We start from the raw sequence: 23,796 nt of genomic DNA, 5'->3' as shown, positions 1-23,796 counted from the left end.
GACATCTGAGATGAATTTATTTCATTAAAAAACCAGACTACTTTTACAACTGCAGCTTTTGAAAACAAAAACAGGAACAACATATATATCCTTTTTATAAGAAACAAACCTGTACTATTACTGGGGTCTGTCGTAATGTACTAGTGTGTGGAAAATATGCAAGAAATCATTAAAAAAAGGTATTCGGTCCAGTATAGTTATATCTAGAAGTTAAGCATGCAATAAGCATTTCAAACTTAGCAAATAAGATTATTCACTGGAGAAATTGGACATTGGTTGCAATCGGCTGCTGTAAAATAGGGGAGATTATTTTTTCATTATATAAGAAACCCATGAAGTTGCATTGGTCTGTTTTTGTAGGTCTTACTTGTAGCAAGTTAAATAGAAGTGAAATACTACCTACTCACAAAAGTCATTCGATATTATACTTAGCACTCAAATTGTGCCAAGGATCACATCAATATTTAAAAAAAAAATATATATATTCTTAGAAACATAAACGTTATCAAAACATAGTTTACTCAAGCATCCCTACCTCACTTTTTACGATCACTTGTGCTTGAACAAGCATTTTGATCAAATCGAAAAAATGAGTGAGCTAAATAAGCATTTTCCGCTGTAGGACTTGTTGGCTTGCTCTTATTTTGACCGCTGAATATGTGTGTTTAAAGTTTGTGATAAAAGTTTTAAAATGACAACCCTGTGGCATTAACATTTTTTGTAGGGTTGTGTAAAGTCTGATACAATAGTTGTTTTTTTTCAAACTTACAACAAATGTATACATGATACATGTGTCGTATATATGATACATGTGTCGTGTACATAATACATGTGTCGTGTACATGATGCATGTGTCGTGTACATGATGCATGTGTCGAGTACATGATACATGTGTCGTGTACATGATGCATGTGTCGAGTACATGATACATGTGTCGTGTACATGATGCATGTGTCGTGTACATGATGCATGTGTCGAGTACATGATACATGTGTCGTGTACATGATGCATGTGTCGAGTACATGATACATGTGTCGTGTACATGATGCATGTGTCGTATACATGATACATGTGTCGTATACATGTGTCGTATACATGATACATGTGTCGAGTACATGATACATGTGTCGTGTACATGATACATGTGTCGTGTACATGATACATGTGTCGAGTACATGATACATGTGTCGTATACATGATACATGTGTCGTATACATAATACATGTGTCGTATACATGATACATGTGTCGTGTACATGATACATGTGTCGTGTACATGATACATGTGTCGTGTACATGATACATGTGTCGTGTACATGATACATGTGTTGCTTCATGGTCTCTAAAAAACACGAGAAACGCTGCAATGCGAATAAACCAGGTTTTCAATGACTGACAGAGGAACTTCAGCCTTCGTTGCTTGATTCAGTTTTAACTGTTTTTCTTCTAACTTTAGTAACAGTGACCTTGACCTTTACCTTGTACGGGGCTCCAAAAGCAATTCAATGGTAGTCCTCCATAAACTCTTCCTACATACCAAGTTGGTCACAATATGTCAACCCTAACTAAAGTTGTTCAGTAACAAACTGTTATCTATTTTAGTAACAGTGACCTTGACCCTTGGGGCCTCAAAGCAATCCTATGAAAGGTCTCCATAAACTCTTCCTACATACCAATTTGGTCACAATATGTCAACTCTAAAGTTGTTCAGTACCAAACGGTTATCTTTTTTTAATAACAGTGACATTGACCCAAGGGACCCCAAACGCAATTCCATGAAAGGTATCCATAAACTCTTCCTTCATTCCAAGTTGGGTCAAGATATGTCAACCTTAACTCAAGTACAATGTAGTTAGTTTCAATAGTTTTTCTATTTTTAGTAACAGTGACCTTGACCTTGACTCTAGGGACCCCAAACACAATCCCATGAAAGGATTCTATAAACTCTTCCTTTATACCAAGTTAGGTCAAGATATGTGAACCCTGACTAAAGTTATTCAGTTTCATCCATTCTTCTATTTTTCGCAACAGTGACCTTAACCTTGACCCTAGGGACCCCAAATGCAATCCCATGAAAGGTATCCATAAACTCTTCCTTTATACCAAGTTGGGTCAAGATATGTCAACCTGAACTAAAGTTATTCAGTTTCAACCGTTTTTCTACTTTTTAGTAACAGTGACCTTGACTCTAGGGACCCCAAACGCAATCCCATGAAAGGTATCCATAAACTCTTCCTATAGACCAAGTTTGGTCAGGATATGTCAACCCTTAATGAAATTCACTATGTGAAAACCTGGTTAACAACCAGACATGATTCATGACAAGCAGCTATAAATTTTGTAGATATAATAATATATATATTATTTATCATGTACTAAGGAATGTTTAAGTAAACGATCATGGCGATTAAAAGCCTTTTGACATATAGGACATTCAAAGGGTTTTTCACCAGTGTGGTCGTAACTATGGCGCTTCAAATGTTCTGCCCTCATGTACGTTTTTCCACACTCTAAACACTCATACGGGCGGTCATTTGTATGGCCCCTATAGTGACGAACCAGATGTTCCCGCCGTCTGTAGCGCTGCCCACAAATATCGCATCCAAACGCTCGTTCTTCTGTGTGTATCTTAGTATGTGCTCGGACCTTGTCTCTAGTTTTAAACTGTTTTTCACAATATTCACATTGATATATAATATTTGGTTCATGTAAAAAGTAGTCCTTTGGTTTTCGTCCCCGTTTTGCTTTTGGAGGGGAAGCTTCATAATCATTTTCTTCACTTTCATCAAGATAGACCCTACTTGCCAGTGTTCTATGCTTGGCCTTTGTCAAGGTTAACCTTATTCTTGGCTTTTTTCTCTTTTTACCATCTTTTCTTCTTCCAAGTCCTTTACCTTTATGAGAGGGACCAACATCTTTTGATGCTTTTCTGATCTGTTCAATATCCTCTTCAATGCCTTCAAACTTATTTTTTGACTTTCGTATTCTTTTCCCAGACTGACTGACTTCAACTTCACAAGTTCCAATTTCCACTTCTGATGCAATGTCTTGGTTTTTTATAGTCTCAGACGCTGCTAAGATTGCTTCCACAGATCGTTTAGAAGTTGGAGACTTTTTATCAAGATCAAAATCATTATCATTCACCTTAAAATGAATTTCCCCAGTGTTCGGGTGATACACACTTACAGGATCATTATAACTATTCCGCATTTTGTACATATCTTCCACAGGACATATTCTTAAATCATCATAATCCAAGCCAACTGTTCTAGATGGTTTTAGTGTAAATCGTGAACTACCAGGAGACTTATTGGGTGTACTTAACTTTCTTTCCCTGTTACTCTTTGGGGTGTATAAAGAGTCTGTGACAGGGAGTTCTTTTCTTTGCAAGTACATTGCAGTAAGGGGCTTACTTCTGACTATCTCTTCATCTTCCAGACTGGTAGATGTAGTAGACACCTCCTGCTCCACAGCTTCCTGTATCACCAAACAACTGTCATTATCAACATCAGAGTTAGAGAATGTTGCATTAGAGAACTCACTTTTTACGCCATACATTACATTAGAACTGTTCTGGTTGTTAACACAAGGTACCTCAGGCCGCTGAATTACAGGGACAGTTCCTGTGTAGTCATGGTGAGAAATACTTTGATTAAGTCTATCAGGAATCAGATCTTCATCTGCTGACTCTTCATTTTTTATGTCTGCATATAAATACATAGGACTTGCCATGACTTTATCATTCACGTCAGTATCTGAGTCAATTGTATTCTGTGTCTCATCTGTGCTTTGGTTTTGGCTAATGATTATGGTGTTTTTCGGTAGAAATACCAGAGGAACAGTGCTGTAGTTGTGTTGTGTTGGGTCAAGGGAAATGGACATGCCCGAGCCATTTGACACCTGAATAATAATGCAAATGGATTTTTATAGCAATTAAAGTTCAATAAAATCAATATATGATATAAAAAAATTCTAAAAGATTATGTTATTAGCTTATTTGCCAACTCAAACTTGTTAGCAAATCAAGTTTTGATAACATGAAATGGTCAGTTCATATATTTACCAAATTAAGTATAACTATTAATCAATAAACTGAATCTAAAATGATCCATTCAACTGCATCATGATAAGTATCAAATTCATGGCTTAAGCCACTTGTTTTTTTACAGTAAAAAACCCAGATCTGCCAAGCCCATTGGCAGCAATATGGCTTAATCTCTCAATGTTCAACTTTCATAGAGTAACTAAGTGCTATAGTAAAGGACACAAATTTGAAGTGACTGCAATTCCTAGTCAAATCAAGATTTCCCTAAGAACAATTTTGACACTCAAGCTACTGGTATATGTTTATAGTCCCTCATTCTCACAGGCGCTTATTGAAGTCAAAAGTTGGTCTTAAAGTAAACCTCTTATGAAATGTATCTTAATTTATTTGACCATGGTCAATCATTTTCGTTAAATCTAAGATTCTTCATTTATGGTTTTGTGAAGGATTCATTCCGACTCAATGATAGTTTAGATATATATAGTTTAGATATATTTAAAAGACTTTTATTTATTTTTTGTCAGCTGCCTATGTCAAGACTTCAACCACTAAATGTAAGTAAGCACCTGTATGCTGTTTCCATACAATTGTCCAGCAACCAATTGCATGGGCACTGCCTGGCCACCAACCTCTTCTTCTGTGTCTACTTCCATGTATACGTTCTTCTCTAAAACAGAAAGAAACATAATTAAAAAAAAAGACAAAAAAAACAAGTGTCATCAGTTTAGTGTCTGCCGTATAGGCATTTCCAAAAAGCTTAGTAGTTTTGGTCTAATTCTGAAACATTAGTTTTGAAGACTAATACAGTATTCAGTTTGCCTGTCTGACTGTCACAATTTAATGAGAAATATGTACATGTATGTACATTTTATCTAATAGTCAAATAATTATAAATAAACTTATATATATTATTGAATCAAATTATGATATTTATACTGCTGTGTGTACTTTTATACAATATAATAAACATGTTATTATAAGAGTTATTATGTCATGCTGTCATATACATGTAGGCAGTTATTGAAAGACTTTTAAATAAACAAGCCCAAATTCTTCTACTATTGCTTGGCATTACATTTTTGAAGAAGCCCTGATATATAAAATTCATAATTTGAGCAAGCCCGGAAAACATTTGCAGGGCTTGTGGGCTTTTGTTAAATTCGACCACTGCATAGGTGTAGTTTACTAAATGATTTGTTTGTTATGTACCGGACAAGTCGCATACACCCAGGCCTGGAATTGACCTTACGACAGGATTTGATTGACAGGTCCTATCAGCCAATCAGAATACAGCGCTGATAAGCCGTGTTGTTATCCGCCACTTTGTCCGTCAAACTGACCAGAGTCCGTCATATACATGCATTGACATTTCCTCGCCTTTTAGTATTATGGTAAAAAGGTGTTGTTATGACACTTGTAATTCGGATACAAGGTAGCAAGACCGGCGTGTAGTTCGTTCCGTTTTCGAAACCAGCGAGTCATTTAGAACAAGAGCTGTCACAGTATGTGACGAATGCCCCCGAATGTGACATTGACCTACGAACAAGGTCAGTACATGAAAAGTTGATCTTGCCTTTACGTGTCAAATACATATGGCAAGTTATTTTAAATTGCCTCTGAACATAAAAAAATACCACCCATACTTGACAACCTACACTGTTATGTCCTTATATTCAGAATTCCCTTGTGAATAAACACTTAGTGTATCTTTCACCTTAGAGGTAGGGACATGGGTCTTGCACACGACACGTCGTCTTGGTATGTGGAACACATGTAGCAAGTGATTGTAAAATCTGTCCATACAAGGGAAAGTAACAGCCCGGACACGACAACCTAAACTCTATGTCCTTATATGCAGCACTCCATTGTGAATAAACACTAAGTGTGACCTTGACCTTTGAGGTAGGGACACGGGTATTGCACGCGACACGTCGTCTTGGTATGTGGAACACATGTGGCAAGTTATTTTAAAATCTGTCCATACAATGGAAAGTTACAGCCCGGACAAGACAACCTATACTCTATGTCCTTATATGCAGCACTCCATTGTGAATAAACACTATGTGTGACCTTGACCTTTGAGGCAGGGACACGGGTCTTGCACGCGACACGTCGTCTTGGTATGTGGAACACATGTGGCAAGTTATTTTAAAATCTGTCCATACAAGAGAAAGTTACAGCCCGGACACGACAACCTATACTCTATGTCCTTATATGCAGCACTCCATTGTGAATAAACACCAAGTGTGACCTTGACCTTTGAGGTAGGGACACGGGTCTTGCATGCGACACGTCGTCTTGGTATGTGGAACACATGTGGCAAGTTATTTTAAAATCTGTCCATACAAGGGAAAGTTACAGCCTGGACACAACAACCTATACTCTATGTCCTTATATGCAGCACTCCATTGTAAATAAACACTAAGGGCGACATTGACCTTTGAGGTAGGGACACGGGTCTTGCACGCGACACGTCGTCTTGGTATGTGAAACACATGTGGCAAGTTATTTTAAAATCTGTCCAGACAAGAGAAAGTTACAGCCCGGACACGACAACCTATACTCTATGTCCTTATATGCAGCACTCCATTGTAAATAAACACTAAGTGTGACCTTGACCTTTGAGGTAGGGACACGGGTCTTGCACGCAACACGTCGTCTTGGTATGTGGAACACATATGGCAAGTTATTGTAAAATCTGTCCATACAAGAGAAAGTAACAGCCCGGACACGACAACCTATACTCTATATCCTTATATGCAGCACTCCATTGTGAATAAACACTAAGTGTGACCTTGACCTTTGAGGTAGGGACACATGTCTTGCACGCGACACGTCGTCTTGGTATGTGGAACACATTTGGCAAGTTATTTTAAAATCTGTCCATACAAGGGAAAGTTACAGCCCGGACACGACAACCTATACTCTATGTCCTTATATGCAGCACTCCATTGTGAATAAACACTAAGTGTGACCTTGACCTTTGAGGTAGGGACACAGGTCTTGCACGCGACACATCGTCTTGGTATGTGGAACACATTTGGCAAGTTATTTTAAAATCTATCCATACAAGGGAAAGTTACAGCCCGGACACGACATCCTATACTCTATGTCCTGATATGCAGCACTCCATTGTGAATAAACACTAAGTGTGACCTTGACCTTTGAGGTAGGGACACAGGTCTTGCACGCGACACGTCGTCCTGGTATGTGGAACACATGTGGCAAGTTATTTTAAAATCTGTCCATACAAGAGAAAGTTACAGCCCGGACACGACAACCTATACTCTATGTCCTTATATGCAGCACTCCATTGTGAATAAACACTAAGTGTGACCTTGACCTTTGAGGTAGGGACACGAGTCTTGCACGCCACACGTCGTCTTGGTATTTGGAACACATGTGGCAAGTTATTTTAAAATAAAAATGCGATCGCTGGATCAGACTCTGTGGAAGACATCACCAACAGTTGAACTTGGAAATTTTAAAAGATTGTTCAAAGGCGAAACATCTATACGTCTGTACAAAAGTATGTTTCTGAACAAAACTACTTATTTGCTTATAAGGGGGGCAAATCAATCCGCTTTAAATTTATTTAATACTGAAGTTGTCCGTCCGTGACCAAAATTAGTGTTACTACTTTTAAACTTTATAACATCGGTACATTTATGCTTTCGCTTGTGTTGTCAAATCGGCATTAATGGCCATTTAATATCAGGTTCAACATGGACACGATTGATTTCATTCAAGATAGAGGTATTTTAGTAAATACCGTTATATATGCATATAAACTGCTTTGCTTTGAAAGTAAATCAGGAAATATTGTACAACTAAATTTTTGTCCGAACCAGCGCATGCTTCCGAATCTCATCTACTCGTATGGTTACTATGTAAACAATGGCTATTGTAGCTGTCATTTCGACACAATTTCATAGATTTCTTATTTTCATATCAGCACTTTGTCGACGGGAAACCCAGTCAAGTAAACCCTGATCCTCCAGCAGCTACTGTACTGTATTACACCGTACCAACTTACACCGGGACCGGCTCACATCATCTAGACCTCTTCCAAAAATCAGATTTAATATCTGAGCCACCCCAACAAAAACAAGAACAGAACGGTCTGAAACGTTAAGGTTTTATTTGCTGTATAAATCAATTTATTTCACTGTATATTTAAATCAATTATTGAGTTCACTTGATTCTGCCAATCATGTGCTGTAAAGACTTACTGTAGTAGTCTTTTATTATGAATAATGAACAAGTCAAACTTGTACATGATTTCAATGTTATTCTTATATTTAGTGCAAATTACGTAAATCTATACAGTAATCTTTTATGATATTTCTTAAAGTTGCAAACTCACAGATTTCTGTTTTGACACTTTTTTGTTTGAGAATGGGCTTATTTTGTCATTTTTTTAAATTAAAATTAAATTAAAAATTATATATAACCAAACCTCTTTGAGCCAAACTATGATAAATGCAATCGGATCTTTTGTAAGTTGTCAAAGCGACCAATCTGTGAAAGTGCAGCTTTAACAGTGAAAAAAAACTTCTGCTTATGTTATATATTTTAATACATATCTGCCATTGCAATAAAGAGATGTACACCTACAATATCCTACATAAGCACCAACGAAATATCAAAGTTTTAGTTTGCAACACAACAATGTATTAACTGATATTAAATATGCAACAACTGGTGTTATATTCCAGGACTGAAGCTAACACCATAGAGGTACATTCTTCCAAGAATCAAGAAACACAACATGCTGAACAACTTCAATGACTCTCTTCAAAAGACCACACTTTCCTGAAATAAATAAAAGATGCCACTATTAAAATAAACCAGATACATGTCTTGTTAAATATTTTAATTCTGGCTGTAAATGCTACTGCATTTGATGTTTGCTTTCTACATGTATATAATAATGAAATATTGACAAGAAAACAGGTAACTGTATATTTTGTTGTTGTCTTTTTTTCTGGACAAATAGTCCATAACTTTTGTACAGCAAAGTAAAACTAAATGTTATAAAAAGCTTTAAAACAGGTCCTACCGATTATTTGTAAAACTTGCCATCACTGGTTTTCTCTTGCGGTTGACATTGCCTGGTCTGGCAAATATCATGTGTGTGTGTGTGTGGGGGGGGGGGGGGGGGGGGGGGGGGGGGTTTCTGGTCTTACTCTAGGTCCCCTGTGGCGGAAGGTTTGTTGAAGACAATTACAACGGGAATAGAATTCTGTAATGGTGGCAGCGGTAAACAGCAGGTGACCCTCCGTCAGCCTTAACAGGTCAATGGGGGAGGGTAGTGTGTGTGGGTTAGAACCAGCTGCCCGGTCAGCTTAGTTGGTTAGAGCACCGTGCTAGTATTCTAGTGGTCCTGAGTTTAAGCCCCACACCAGGGGCACTTTTCCTCACAGGTTCCACAATTTCTGTATGAACAAGAATAAAAACATGTGAATGTGTAAGCAATGCAAAAGTTACAGATTGGTATCACCCACAATTGTCACTTGTCAACTATTACACTATTATTTATAAGGGTGAGTGTTCAGTCTCTGAGAACTGAAACTTGTTATGCATTAACTTAATAAACCATATCTGCTCATACTATAAAATATTAGGTTATATATAGCTGGGATGTAACTGGTCGTTTTATGTCACTTCCGGGTTCCCCAATCGGGCCATTCATGATATACTCATATTGTTTGATGATTTAGTTTTTGTTTCAACAATCCTGTAAGAATGACCAGTGTTATTAAAAGTTAAACTTACCCTTGTTTGCATTTACAGTATGCGTCGCACACACGCTTTTCCTCTGTATCGATGTCAATGTTGACAACATGGCGGCTATCCGATTTCTCTGACTTGGATAGATTTCACCCCGTAAATGTTAGATATCGTCGTCCTCTAAAGATACATCGGGCTTTCCGATGTAGAAGCCAGTTACAAATTCCTTTGCCTAGTGTTTTTTTCGCAGTGAAATGTCACATTTATGATAATTTGGCCCAAAACCTTCAGGAATATCGGTACGCGAAACGACGCGAGACGCCATTGCTTCCTTGTTTGTTTGACGGACATAGACAGAGTTCGCTCCCTTGATATCAGGGGGCGTGGTTTAGTAGCCGCTGTCGTAAGGTCAATTAAAGCCGGGTCAAGGTTGTATAAGTCATAAACAGTGATAAACAGCTAGTGCTGTTTGGCATGCTACTGTTGGTTTGGCAGCTATTGCTTATTGGATCGCTAAATTGGATAGACCATAAGTGTTGGTTGAAATTAATGAACTGAAAGTGTTGGTTTGACTACTGGTGATGTTTGGACTGCTGTTGGACAGGAAGTGTGATGGACAGCTAGTGCTGTTTGAACCGCTACTGTTGGTTGGACAGCTATTGTTTATTGGACTGCTATATAGGTTGTGCTATAAGTGTAACTGTTGGTTGAACTTAAGTGTTGGTTTGACCATGAGTGCTGGTTGGACTGCGATTAATGGATGGACCTTTGGTTGTGACTGACCGCAAGCAATGGTTCAACAGCTACTGTTGGTTGGACAGCTCATATTGGTTGGATTCCCATTGCAAGTATTTGTTGGACCTCTTTTCTTAGTTGGACTATTGTTTTTTTAACGCTTTTATTGATATTCATACATGTTTAATGTTTTAGTATACAATGCTTATTATATTTATTACAGGTATAATTATTCGATAATCATATTCATATTACTAAATAATGTTTTATGTACTTAAAGCTGCACTCTCACAGATTAACCATTTTAACAACTTTTTTGTTTTGGAAAGAGCAATTTTTTGGTAAATATCTGCAAACCATTGATAGAAGACTGCTGACAAAAGTACAGATTGCAGACTAAATTGTGTTATTCACTACCAGTGCAGAAAGTTTACAATTACAGCTAGACACTATACATCAATATTCATGCAAATGGGGTTTAAAGCTGCACTCTCACAGATTTACCATTTTTACAACTTTTTGATTTTTTGTCTTGGAAAGAGAATTTTTTTGCGTAAATATCTGCAAACCAATGATCTAAGATTGCTGACAAAAAAACAGATTGGTTTAAGAAAAATGCATAAAACATATATTTTTTAACTAAAATAGAAGAATTTGCGATCTAATTTTTTGTCTTTTTTTGTCAGCAGTCTTATTTAACTGGTATCCATGGATTTTTGCAGAAATCGGCTTGTTTCAAGACAAATAATAAAGAAGTTATCAAAACATTCAATATGTGAGTGCGCAGCCTTAACAACAAGAGATGTTTGTCAAACATTATGCCCCCCCTGAGCATGGCTGGCCATGTTGTCAGGATTATATGGACAATTGAATGAAATATGCATGGACCTAAATGACAGCTGATTTGTTGCTGTTTTAAGATTATGACCATTAAAGTGTGAGGATAAAGTGTGTTATGACCGTCATGACCTTTGACTCTATGAACTCAAAATCCAGAGTCATCAGCTGGTCACCAGAAACCTAAATGTCAAGTTTGAGGGCCATGGGTGCAGGCATTGTCAAGTTATCACAAGACAAGTTTTTTTCATTCAAGGTCACTGTGACCTTGACCTTTGACCTGATGACCCCTTAAATCATAAGGGGTCTTCTACAAGTCAGATGCAACTCCAAGTCAAGTTTGAAGGCCATGGGTTCAGGCATTGTTGAGTTATCACTCGGACAACCTTTTACCATTCAAAATCACTGTGACCTTGACCTTTGGCTCTATGAATCCTAAAATCAATAAGGGTGATCTACTGGTCAGGCTTAACATCCATGTCAAGTTTAATGATCATAGGTTCAGGCATTGTTGAGAAATCAGTGGGGGAAGATTTGTTAACTTTTTTGCGTTAAAGGTTACTGTGACATTGACCTTGGCCTGATGACCCCCAAAGTCGATAGGGGTCATCTACTGGGCAGGCCCAACCTTCATGTCAAGTTTGATGACCATAGGTCCAAGAATTGTCGAGTTTGCTTTCAAGGTCACTGTGACCTTGACCTTTGACCCCTAAAATCAATAGGGGTCATCTACTGGTCAGGCCCAACCTCCATGTCAAGTTTGAGGGCCATGGGTGCAGGCATTGTTGAGTTATCACTTGGACAACCTTTTATCATTCAAGGTCACTGTGACCTTGACTTTTGGCCCAATGACCCCTAAAATTAATAGGGACAATCTTCTGGCCAGGCTCAATCTCCAAATCAAGTTTGAGGGCCATGGGTGCAGGCATTGTCGAGTTATCACTCGGACAACTTTTTACCATTCCAGGTCACTGTGACCGTGACCTTTGGCCAGATGACCCCCAAAAACCATAGGGGTCATCTTCTGGTCAGGCCAATTCTCCAAGTCAAGTTTGAGGGCCATGGGTGCAGGCATTGTTGAGTTATCAATCGGACAACCTTTTACCATTCAAGGTCACTGTGACCTTGACCTTTGGCCCAATGACCCCCCAAAACAATAGGGGTCATCTTCTGGTCAGGCCCAACCTCCAAGTCAAGTTTGAGGGCCATGGGTGCAGGCATTGTTGAGTTATCACATGAACAACCTTTTACCATTAAAGGTCACTGTGACCTTGACCGTTGACCCATTGAGCCCAAAAAACAATAGGGGTCAGCTACTGGTCAGGCCCAACCTCCAAGTCAAGTTTGAGGGCCATGGGTGCAGGCATTGTCACGTTATCACTCGGACAACCTTTTACCATTCAAGGTCACTGTGACCTTGACCTTTGGCCTGATGACCCCCAAAAACAATAGGGGTCAACTACTGATCAGGCCCAACCTCCATGTCAAGTTTGAGGGCCATGGGTGCAGGCATTGTTGAGTTATCACTCGGACAAGCTTTAAAATTATTTTACCATTAAAGGTCACTGTGACCTTGACCTTTGACCCGATGACCCCCAAAATCAATAGGGGTCATCTACTGGTCAGGCCCAACCTTCATGTGAAGTTTGATGACCATACGTCCAGGGATTGTTGAGTAATCACTCGGACAAGCTTTGGTCTACCGACGGACCGACCGACCGACCGATCGACATGCCTGTGCAAAGCAATATACCCCTCTTCTTCGAAGGGGGGCATAATAAATTAGGGATGGAAGCGAATATCCGAGTATCCGGATATCACGCAAGTATTCGGATACCAAAATGGGTATTCGAATATTCGTTAAGAATTAAAATTTCAATGAAATAGCTTAGCAGAGACATAGCAATTGTTATAAAACTTTTCAGATGAAATATTTCAGGTGATCAACAGTGTCTGTCGCGAAGTGGGTATGTGTCACAAATCGTCTGCTAATTTGGTGTTTGTACAAGGCGTGATATTGTGTCATTGTGCAGCACCCTGTGAAGTTCTATGACCTTGTTTACAATGACAAGTGTTGTTTTATGATATCAGATATGCTTAATTGACACTAATTGGCACTAGTTGATATTAAACGGATTGATCATTAATCCGCAGAAATTGATCGTCCAATCACAAGATAAGGGTCGTGCAATCAAAGCTATTAATGACCAATCGTATTTTTGATGAATATGCATGAAGAAATTATTGCTATCTGAACAATAAATATAAAAACAAATTTGTTTATCTTTTCACTTTTCAATCAAATTTCCATCATTTTGCATCTTGTAATTGTGTTTTGAATTATTGATCGTTATTCCTGTATCATGACAACGGAAATATGTCTCCAACATTGACTTCAAGTTTTTGGAAGTATTTCACAAAAACCGAGGATGGTAAAAGTGTTGTGTGTCAACTGTGTAATGTTAAACTGGTATATTGTGGTGGAACTTCAAATCTTAGAAATCACATGAAAAAACACCCCGTATGCAGTCCACCGACTACGCCTTCAAAGTCCATCATGAGGCAGACAACTCTTGACGTCACCATGTCCACTATTTTTTTTTATACGATATGTAAACATGTTTAGTTTATTGATAAATAAAAAAAGTACACGAATGTGAATAAAGAAAAATCAGATCGTCTTTTTGTCTTCTTTATCTTTTCCGCAATTATATCCTTCATCAAAAAACACCGCAGAAATTGTAGGTATTGCATTTAATCAAACAATATAATGAAATAAAATTACAATCGACTAATAAAATAATCAAAGCGTCATTTAACATGAAACCTGCTGATCAATAACAAACTCGAAAGCACGTGGCAGTAACCAAGCAACTACCTCGGCCGAAGTGACTTTCAAATTCGCAAAGTGTTTATGTGGTATTCATCATGAGTTTTATGACGTAAAATGAGTTGTTTAGCTTTGATTAATACATTATAAATTATTAAGACTGAGAAAGAATGAATGAAAAAGTGAAATTGCCATATGACGAATAATAAATTAAGTGGACACTTGAGTCAAATAAGAGAAGGTGGGTGATATATAATAGGAAATTTACTTATTATGAAAACAATTTGATACGAGTATCCGGATAGTATTCGAATACTTGATACGAATATCCGGATACCGATTTGGTATCCGGTTTCCATCCCTACAATAAATGTAAATTAAACTAAAGTATGTGTTTTTGAGGAAAAAAAGGAATTTTACATTCAATTGGTCTATTTAGGTTGATGTTATTGAAATTGTCAGTGAATTCTGTTACCAAGGAATTAAGTTCCATTACATTGGTAATTTATCACGGGTAATAAGATGGTCCTTAATGTCACCAGATATGGTCTGTAATGTCCCAAAATATGGTCCGTTATGTCTGATGCTATGTCTATGGTCTGTAATTCCATTGTAGCGGGGAGGGCCATTTTCTAACGTTATAACTAATAAACTTGTGGCCAACCCAATTGTATAATTTATTATTGTATTGTTTGTTGAAATAATTTATATGACGTGTGTATATTATATTCAATAAAATACGAATACACTAATTCCATTGTATTGTTAATTAAAATTAATTATTCAAGCTAAACTTTCTTTTTGACTTCCAAGAAATCTATAGATAGGTTGAGCTCCGTGTAACTTACTACAGATTCAGGCATATTCTAGTTTATCTCCGTAAAGCTCTGAGCAATTCAAAAAATAAAATAAAATGATTCTTGATAATATATCTTCATATTTGAAATGGTTAGATTCAATCATTATTTAGGAAGTACACTAGGTACACTTTGGTACTGTTCTTACAATCAGAACTCCTCGGCTAGTATCAAGATATGGCCTCGGAAATAATATGGGTCGTAAGAAAATAGTCCATCATGGCCGACCAAGAAGATGTTCAAACAACCAAGAGATATGTTAGACCAAAGACAGAATGAGGAGCGAACTATTACCACTTATTTGTGTGTTAGTGTTATTTTTACATTTAATATATTTTATTAAAAAATAAAAATGGTTTTAAGAGCCCTAATGAGAAACTAAATGGAAATGTCATTTATTTTTAGTAGGTGGGGTTAAGTCTGCTTCCATCTGACAGATTCTAAGATAGTAAATAATAATTTTGGAGCTCCAGTGATCAGTGGCAAAAATTAAGAACACAAATACTTTATTTGATTCTTTTGGAATAACAAATAAGTCTGAATCTGTTTTTACTTAGATTGATTACAGATAATAGGTTAGACTTTCTTATCTCCAGTGTGTATTTACATTTCATTTCATTAACTTAATTTTTTTTATAATTAAAATTTACGTTCTTTTAACCAAGGATGTATGGTTTATATGTCCGTGAGTGTTGGTATCAAACAGCTTAATGTTATGGCACAATTGAATGCCTGTTCACTAATATAGCTCTCTAAATAAATTAGATCTTCATTCTAATGGTCTAGCAAAATGAGTTTGAACACATAAACCAGCACACGTTTCTTTCAAGGTTAAATTCTATGATATCAACCGGTGGTGGGGATGCAGAAACATTGAAAAATGCTGACATTTTCTCTGTGCCTGTGAATTGCAGACCTTTAAATTTTAATATTATAATATTGTCATTTGCAGAGAGCAGTATGGTACCAGTGGTGCGGGCCGACTCTGAATTCCTGGCTTGTTCTAATGAAAAATGGCAGATGAGGTAATGGTTGTCGAAATTTGGACAATAATTTAACAATCAAGTATCCTACTGGTTTAAGCCCAAATGTACCTGCATGCTTGTACAATTAATCAACAAGGAATGACAGTATTAAAATATCAACATTGTAGTGGAATTTCAACATAACAATTTCATTTTACATAAATTCTTAAATTTAGTCCAGAGCTAAAACTTAAAAAGCTGCTCTCTCACAGATTGACAGTTCTTCTTAGTCATTCCCCAAAAGCCCTCAATTGATATCAAAGGAGTAGTTAAATTAAATGTACACAAATGTATGGCTTAAAGCAATAGCGAAAAATTATTTTCCAAACAATTGCAATCTGTTCACTGGTTTCTATACATTTGCACAATAATTGCCAACTGGCTCATTAAAAGACAAAATTAAAAAGGTGTGACCCTGGGCTTCCATTAAGAATTTGAAACTGGCAGCATGAAGTTCCTGTCGATCAATTTTGGATGTTTTTCACTGAAATGTGGAAGTTTAAGTCTCCTGAATACAATATCTTTTTCAAGAAGTATATTAACAAGAGCTGCCGTAGGACAGCGCACTCGACTTCGCCGCTTTGACTGAGAAGTGAATACAATAACAATGTAATATTAATTACCAAGTTTGGTTTATTTATGTCAAACCTAACTAAAATTATTCAATACATAAGGTGACTTTATATAAAATGACGCAAGTCATTCAAATAACTTGATTTCCCATTATGAAAATGTGATAAAGAATATACAAACATGCCTTTCAAAAGAAGAAAAAAAAAAAATCAAGGGCCATATAAAGTATAGCCCTCCTTGTTTTCCCTTGGTAAAAAACTGGTTAAGAATGTAAAAATGTGCCTGTCAAAAGAAATTTAAAAAAATATATATATATTCAAGGGACATAATTTGTATTTAGGGTTAAAATGGAGTTATGTTTCTTGTTGTAAGATGGTCGTAAATAATTTTGAATGGTCGTAAATAATTTTGAATTTTATAAAGTGCATTTAATGAAAGGTATAGAAGTTTTTTTTTTTATTAAAATCTCAACTTGCCTAAAACTTTAACCAGACACCGACGCCGGGGTAAGTAGTATAGCCCACCTATTCTTCGAATAGTCGAGCTAAAATTCAAATAATTTGCAACTTCAACTTGCCAAATTCACAGACTCACAGGTAATTATAATAATTCATTTTATTTAAAAACAGTTAAACTGATTGGAATTGTAAAAGTAATATTGACAAATGGTTCTGATATTTAACTTCCAAGCTTTTCTTCAAATCAATTTTGGAAGTTTTAACCAATTTCTAGGGAGTAATATACTCCCAAACTTCCTTTAACGGAAGCCCTGCGGTGTCAGAACAGTAACTCTATGGGGATGCAGCATTAAATTGGTGTGGCACTAAATATTTTGTGAATACTTTTCTGTTGTACAGGCTTTGATCTGAAAATATAATTCCTATTATTCCTTTTGTATTTTATGTTTTCCATTTCAGGCACAGGAATCCGAATGTTATCAAAAATGCCATTGTACTAAGGATTGACCAGCAATGCATGGAAATCATATAACACTACTGCAAAGCCTACCTTGGGAAAATAAGTGCAAGATGAAAACAATGTGTTCAGTGGAACATCTTGTCATCTCAAATATTTGATTACTTACATACTGATGTAAATTTGCAGATAAAAGTCATCTGTTGGCCCGTGATTATTAGATACATTAAACCTTCCATGCCTGGAGCAATAACACATGTTTGAATCTAAAGCTGGAGGTTTACTTTACAACCTATGTGTAGATAGAGCCAGACTAATGCTTGGAAGTGCTACTCAGTGGTAACCCTCTTGCAGTCAACTTTTTAAAATATATTTCTCAATGTATTTGAATGAACTTTGTTTTTAATCCGGACATATTTTTTTATCACTGTGGAACCTTTTTTTAACATGGAAAGCGCATAATACAGGGCTTCTAAAAACCGGCAATTTGCCGGTCTGGACCGATTTTGAGCAAGCCAGACCGATTTCAGTTTCAAAAAGTGTAAAAAAAATAGGTCCAAAACGACTAAGTCAATAAAAGATGTAGAAATTGTAATACACAAACATTCATAGGTCATTCACACATTCAAAACTACATCCAATAGGTCATAAAAGTGTCTTGGTTACTATGAGACCGATGCGACCAGCTGCTTTTTCCGCTACGCTGATCACTCTATAGCCTATCTGTTAATTAGCAGACGCTTGCAGTCAGTCCAATCACGTGTTTTGGTATAAGCAGAAGACACAATTAAACAAACTAGCTCTATGTGTTAATTATCTGCTTGCAGCTTTCCTGATTAAGTGTTAAAATCGGTCCATATTTTCACATGGCAATATGCTATGTCGTCGTCGATCATCACATGATATCCGTTTGTTGATTACAAAACGGTTAAATTTAAATTGTTATAAAGAACCATTGCTGGTTGAAAACGGCTTTAAAGATAAATGCATGTCATTGTTAATCCGTGAAAGCATTAAAATACCGAACTAATTAACGTAATAATATATAGGATATCAACAGCGATACGCTTGATTAACTACATAGTCTGACAGCTGAGTCCGCCGCTTACGTCATATGTATTCGCGGTAATGAAAAAATCGTTGTCGATATCACACTTTAAGCTTGTTGCCCCGATTATAAATCTAGATATATATATAGGGGGGGGGGGGGGGGGGGGGGGGGGGGGTCCGGACCGATTGAGGTTCCAAAGTTTTAGAAGCCCTGGCATAATATATATATTTATTCAACTGTGTGGTAAAGGATTTATCTACACTTAAAGCTGTTTTCCTATATGAAGGAGGGAAGATAACTACAAAAACAGAAACAGATGGCATTGGCAGACCAAATACAGGAGAACTATTCTGTTCAGTATCAATCTGATTAGGCATAAAATAAGATACTAGCTGACTTGCAAACAGTATTAAGTTGAATTTATCGAACAAATCACATGACGTATGATTTTACAGATGCATGTTTTTATTTCATTGATTGTATGGGTTTATTTTCTAAAATGATGTAATAAAAGTTATAACTCTGGCACATGGTAATGCTTTAGTCCTCTTATTGTGTGTTTATGGTAAGACTGAGACATACAGTATTTTTTTATAATAATTAAATAATTTAGACTTAAATTTGTATGGCTACTTAAAGCCATGAATGGGGGTTAAACGCCAGAAAGATTGTGAAGTCTCCCAAAATACTCAATGCAATTAAAGGGCTTTGCACAGAAATGAAAGAATGGAAGCAAAACCTAAATTATCATTAATTTTACATTGGATTGCATACAGATAGCTCTGTTATTGCTTGACTAATATTGAAAATAAATTTAAGGGACATGTTGATCAAAACTGAAAGTTACTGTAGTTGTACTTTTATGGAGTTGGACATTAAAAAGAGTCATAGCATGAAAAGTTACCTTAAGGCTAATTATTCAAAGTATATTAAGAATTAATGAAAAAAGGTCTGGTATACATTGCTTAAAAGCTGAGTAGCCTGGCTAAATATTTTGTTTTAGGCTTTTAATTACAAAAAAAAATACTCATTAAGATTAATAATTATTGATTAAGACAAATCTAATGTGTCAGGAAACTTTTAATGAGGGGGTTTATCCACAGTCTAGGAGGAAAAGTGAAGCATGATCTGCCGTGAACAAATACTATTTGAAGACAAGTTCTGCCAACTTAGCTAACTCAACGTTTTGGCCGTAATCCCATGAACGTTGTACTGGTACTCTACCAATTGAGCTAACTGGGTGGCCTGTCACCACCTCACCCCTACCCCACAGAACTGTTTACACAAAATAACATTGATTTTGCAGCCAAAACCCAATAATGCAGAGATAAAGGCATGCATGGCTATCAGCTGAGAAAGCTGATTGGGTGCCAAGCTAACACCCACCCTACCACAACCCACAAAACAGCACAATGCAGTCAATGATTTTACAGTGAATAATAACACCAGCAAAGTATGACTTGAAACTTACATTTCATAGGGTAATTGTACAACTGTTGAGAAAATGCTGACATTTAGTCCATGCATGCATTTAATCTGATGTAATGATTCATGCATGCCATGAACTGTATGATCAGGGTTCTCAAAACGAACCGCCCGCCGGCCTATTTGACCGCTTAAAACCAGAAATCGGCCGGTTAGAATTGTTGTAGAAACCATAAGGTCACATTCTTTTCTGACCTATTTTAATACAGATTATCTATTCTTACTTCGGCGTATGTAAGAGTCTTCAGATTCGAAATCGTATTGGTAAGAATTCTCCGTAATTCGCGCATGCGCTGTTATGGTTACCTGTTAGAAGAAAACATTGTCGATGTAAAAAAAAGAACATAGACACCCCAATAAAAGTGGCAAAATTACAACCATCTCATTTACGTGACCATCTGCTAAAAATAGTTGTTTCGCTAAGATGAACACTCGATATCTTCTAATTGGCCGTGATTGCAGATGGGTGTAATCGGTCCAAACACTTGGTAGATCACAGGAGACACATTTTGCTGACTGTATAATGCAAATATTTGGGATATTGTTCGCCGTGTCAATTTTTTCCACGTCCGAAATAAAACTTACATTTTACTTATGATAAGGCTTAGTGTATACACAGGCTAGATGGCAGGGTTTAAGACACATTTCATTAATCGTTACAATAATAAATCCGCAATAATCAATTGTTATTTATTTCGCCTAATGTAAGTCCCATCCCATCACAAACACCTGCGAAAGGATAACTAATTAACACAAGTATTGAAATGTGTCGTGTATGTCGGCTGCAGATCAAACGATACACTTTCTGACGTCAGAGCACGAGCACACCACATTTTTCAATTTGATATGCAGCCGACATGTACGGCACATTCCAATACATGTTTTAATACCGGTAAGTTAAACTTGAGATTAAAGTCGTGTGGCAATGTATTGTATTTAAATCGCTCAGTCGAATACCGTATGATCCCATTTTTCTCTAGGCTACTTAACCATCTACCTTGTTTACCGCGTCTGCGTCTAGATTGTAAGATTATCGGAAAAATTATAGTCAATAATCATCGTGTGAGAAACTTCTAATCACGGCCGAAATGTTTGAATCCACTGCAAATATGTATGAACTTATAGGATTTGCAAAATATGTATGTATGACCGAATTATAAGTGTTTTTTTAATTTATTTTTTCACTTCAGAACTCCTAGAAAAACAGTACCCTTAATGGCTCAGAATGCAGGAAATTGCATTCTTGTTTTAAAAAAAGTCGGGGGGGGGGGGGCGGATGCCATCGGGCCCGCCTAGAAAGCCTGTTACAAATTCAATTTGGCCTGTTCAACTCAAACATTTTGAGAACCCTGATGATCATTTCAATTACTGTCAAGTACATTTTCTGTGTGTTTAAGATTTTTCTAGAGGTAACAGAGTGTTTCAGGTATAAGAAAACAACTAAATATTCAAAAAATTAGCATTCCTTAATGTTACAAAAATATTTTCTCTTAAGCAAGCACATTTGATTTAACACAATCCATTTCCTTGTTGTTACAATGGGCCTTCTTTACGCGGATTGAAAACGGTGTTAATCGCCGGCGGTCGCATTGTACTTTTGTATATCTTTACTACTATTTACAAGATCTATCTCGAAGCTTGCCGAAGATGGCCGAGTTGTTACGATTACTGTTCTTAGTGTGGTGAACCAATTCTATTGATTAAACCTTTTTTGACAGAAAAAAGTTTTTGTATTCTAAGTCGGGTCTTTCTAAATTAAAAGTTTTTTGTATTCTGAAGTCTTGAATAATATGAAAATGCATCAAATGGGTTGATTGATTTAAAAAAAAATCATTGATCCATGCTACTGTTGGTGAACCATCATGATTTCTGTGAAATACAATTATCTTCTACATTCGGTTAATATGCAAACACGAAAGATAGCAACTTCTAGTTACACAGGCTCTACATATCCTACATGTTTGTTTACGCCCTCCACCCACCAAAAAATCAAGATGGCGGGTGGGGTGAGTTTGCAAATTTTGACTATTTTGGGATTGTTCGTGGCCAATATCATGAATAATCACTTTTACGAACATCAAAATGAAATGAAGTAAAATTAAACATAAAAATGCCATGGCGAAATAATCTTACTTACGTAGAGAAAAAACAATATTTACTATTATTTCCGAATGAAATCGTCGATACTTGATAAGCTGTCGCGATGTAAATAAACCCTCGGATTTGATTGGCTAATAATGTTTTCCCCTACGATGGTATTATTAGATAGAGGAAAGCGTACTTTCCGCGGAAAGTACAATTTCATACGGAATAAATAGCACATTTTGAAAATATTGTGTATGTATTTCTATATTTCTAATAAGTGCAAGCACTTATTTCCAACGGGGTCCGTCGTTTTTTTCTGAAGGGACAGCACGCTGAAGAGACAGTGGTGGGATACAAGGAAGTTCGGGTGCTATACCCTTACGTGCTCGGTGTAAAGCACCGATACACGGGGTACAATTAACTTTCATTGGTTAAACCAGTACTGAGTACACCACTTTTACAATTATGTGGCAGCGATTCTGATGGACCTTTCTAAGGCTTTCGATTGTCTGCCTCATTACTAATGAAACTTGGTATTTATGGTGTCACTGATAGTGCACTAGAACTCATTTCTGATTACTTAAGCAATCGCAAACAATGTGTGAAACTTGGTACAGAAATAAGCCCATTGAAACATATCTGTAAAGGAGTACCGCAAGGATCTATTTTAGGTCCTGTGCTTTTTAATATATTTATCAACGATATTTTCAACTTTATACATAGAAGCAATCTGTATAATTATGCTGATGATAATACTCTATCATATAGCGACAAAAACATAGACAACGTTGTCCAAACTTTGGAGTCTGATAGTAATATATTAATACAATGGTTCTCAGATAATCATATGAAAGCCAACCCCGAAAAATTTCAAGCCATTGCAATAGGACAAAAAACTAAGGACCTAAATATAACCTTTAACTTGAATGAGACAACTATAAAATGTGAAGACAGTGTCAAACTCTTGGGTGTCACAATAGACTTCAAACTTAAATTTGATGTCCATATTTCAAGCATATGCAAGAAAGCCTCAAGACAGCTTAATGTTTTAAAGCGAATAGGTCATAACCTTTGTAAACTAGGAAAGTTAAACATATATTACTCATTTATCCTATCAAGTTTCAATTTCTGTCCAATTACTTGGCATTTTTTTGTGGCGAGGTGAATACTAAGAAGCTTGAAAAAGTACAAGAACGAGCCCTCAGATTTATATACAATGATTACACATCTGATTACCCAACACTTTTATCTAAATCAATGTTGCCAACTCTTAAGCTTAGAAGGTTAAGGTCCATTGCTATAGAAACCCATAAAATTATCCACAAGCAGGGTCTAATGTATCTACATGACTTAGTGGTTATAAAAGAACATTCCTTTAACTTTAGATATAAAATGATGGCTGCTATCCCAACTGTAAGAACTACAACATATGGGTGCAATTCTTTCAGCTCCGGTGCCCCTAAACTCTGGAACTCCCTTCCGCAACATTTCAGGGAAGAAACTAATTTTAATCATTTCAAGAGTTTAGTCCGGGCATGGAGCGGAGATAACTGCAAATGCTCATTTTGCATATAAGAATGCTGTCATATATCATGCTGTAAAATGTCTTAATCAAAGATATGTTGG

General features: G+C 36.6%; 1 protein-coding gene and 1 long non-coding RNA gene across 2 annotated transcripts; one reads left to right on the top strand and one right to left on the bottom strand.

The window, feature by feature from the left end:
• Nucleotides 1–22,289, bottom strand: LOC128238300 (zinc finger protein 2-like). The gene is made up of 3 exons (XM_052954085.1): nt 22,223–22,289; nt 4,611–4,711; nt 1–3,899 (listed from the first exon to the last, which is right to left on the bottom strand). Exons 2-3 carry the CDS (start codon nt 4,695–4,697, stop codon nt 2,361–2,363), a joined length of 1,626 nt encoding a protein of 541 aa, XP_052810045.1. The 5' UTR covers nt 4,698–4,711; nt 22,223–22,289; the 3' UTR covers nt 1–2,360.
• Nucleotides 7,744–9,091, top strand: LOC128238301 (uncharacterized). The gene is made up of 3 exons (XR_008261664.1): nt 7,744–7,800; nt 8,000–8,165; nt 8,763–9,091. It is a non-coding gene; the product is annotated as an uncharacterized LOC128238301 (long non-coding RNA).
• Nucleotides 22,290–23,796: the final 1,507 nt, after the last annotated feature.

Source organism: Mya arenaria, chromosome 6 (genome assembly GCF_026914265.1).
Source record: "Mya arenaria isolate MELC-2E11 chromosome 6, ASM2691426v1".
NCBI classification, from domain to species: Eukaryota; Metazoa; Mollusca; class Bivalvia; order Myida; family Myidae; genus Mya; species Mya arenaria.
This window is presented reverse-complemented; position numbering and strand designations above follow the sequence as displayed.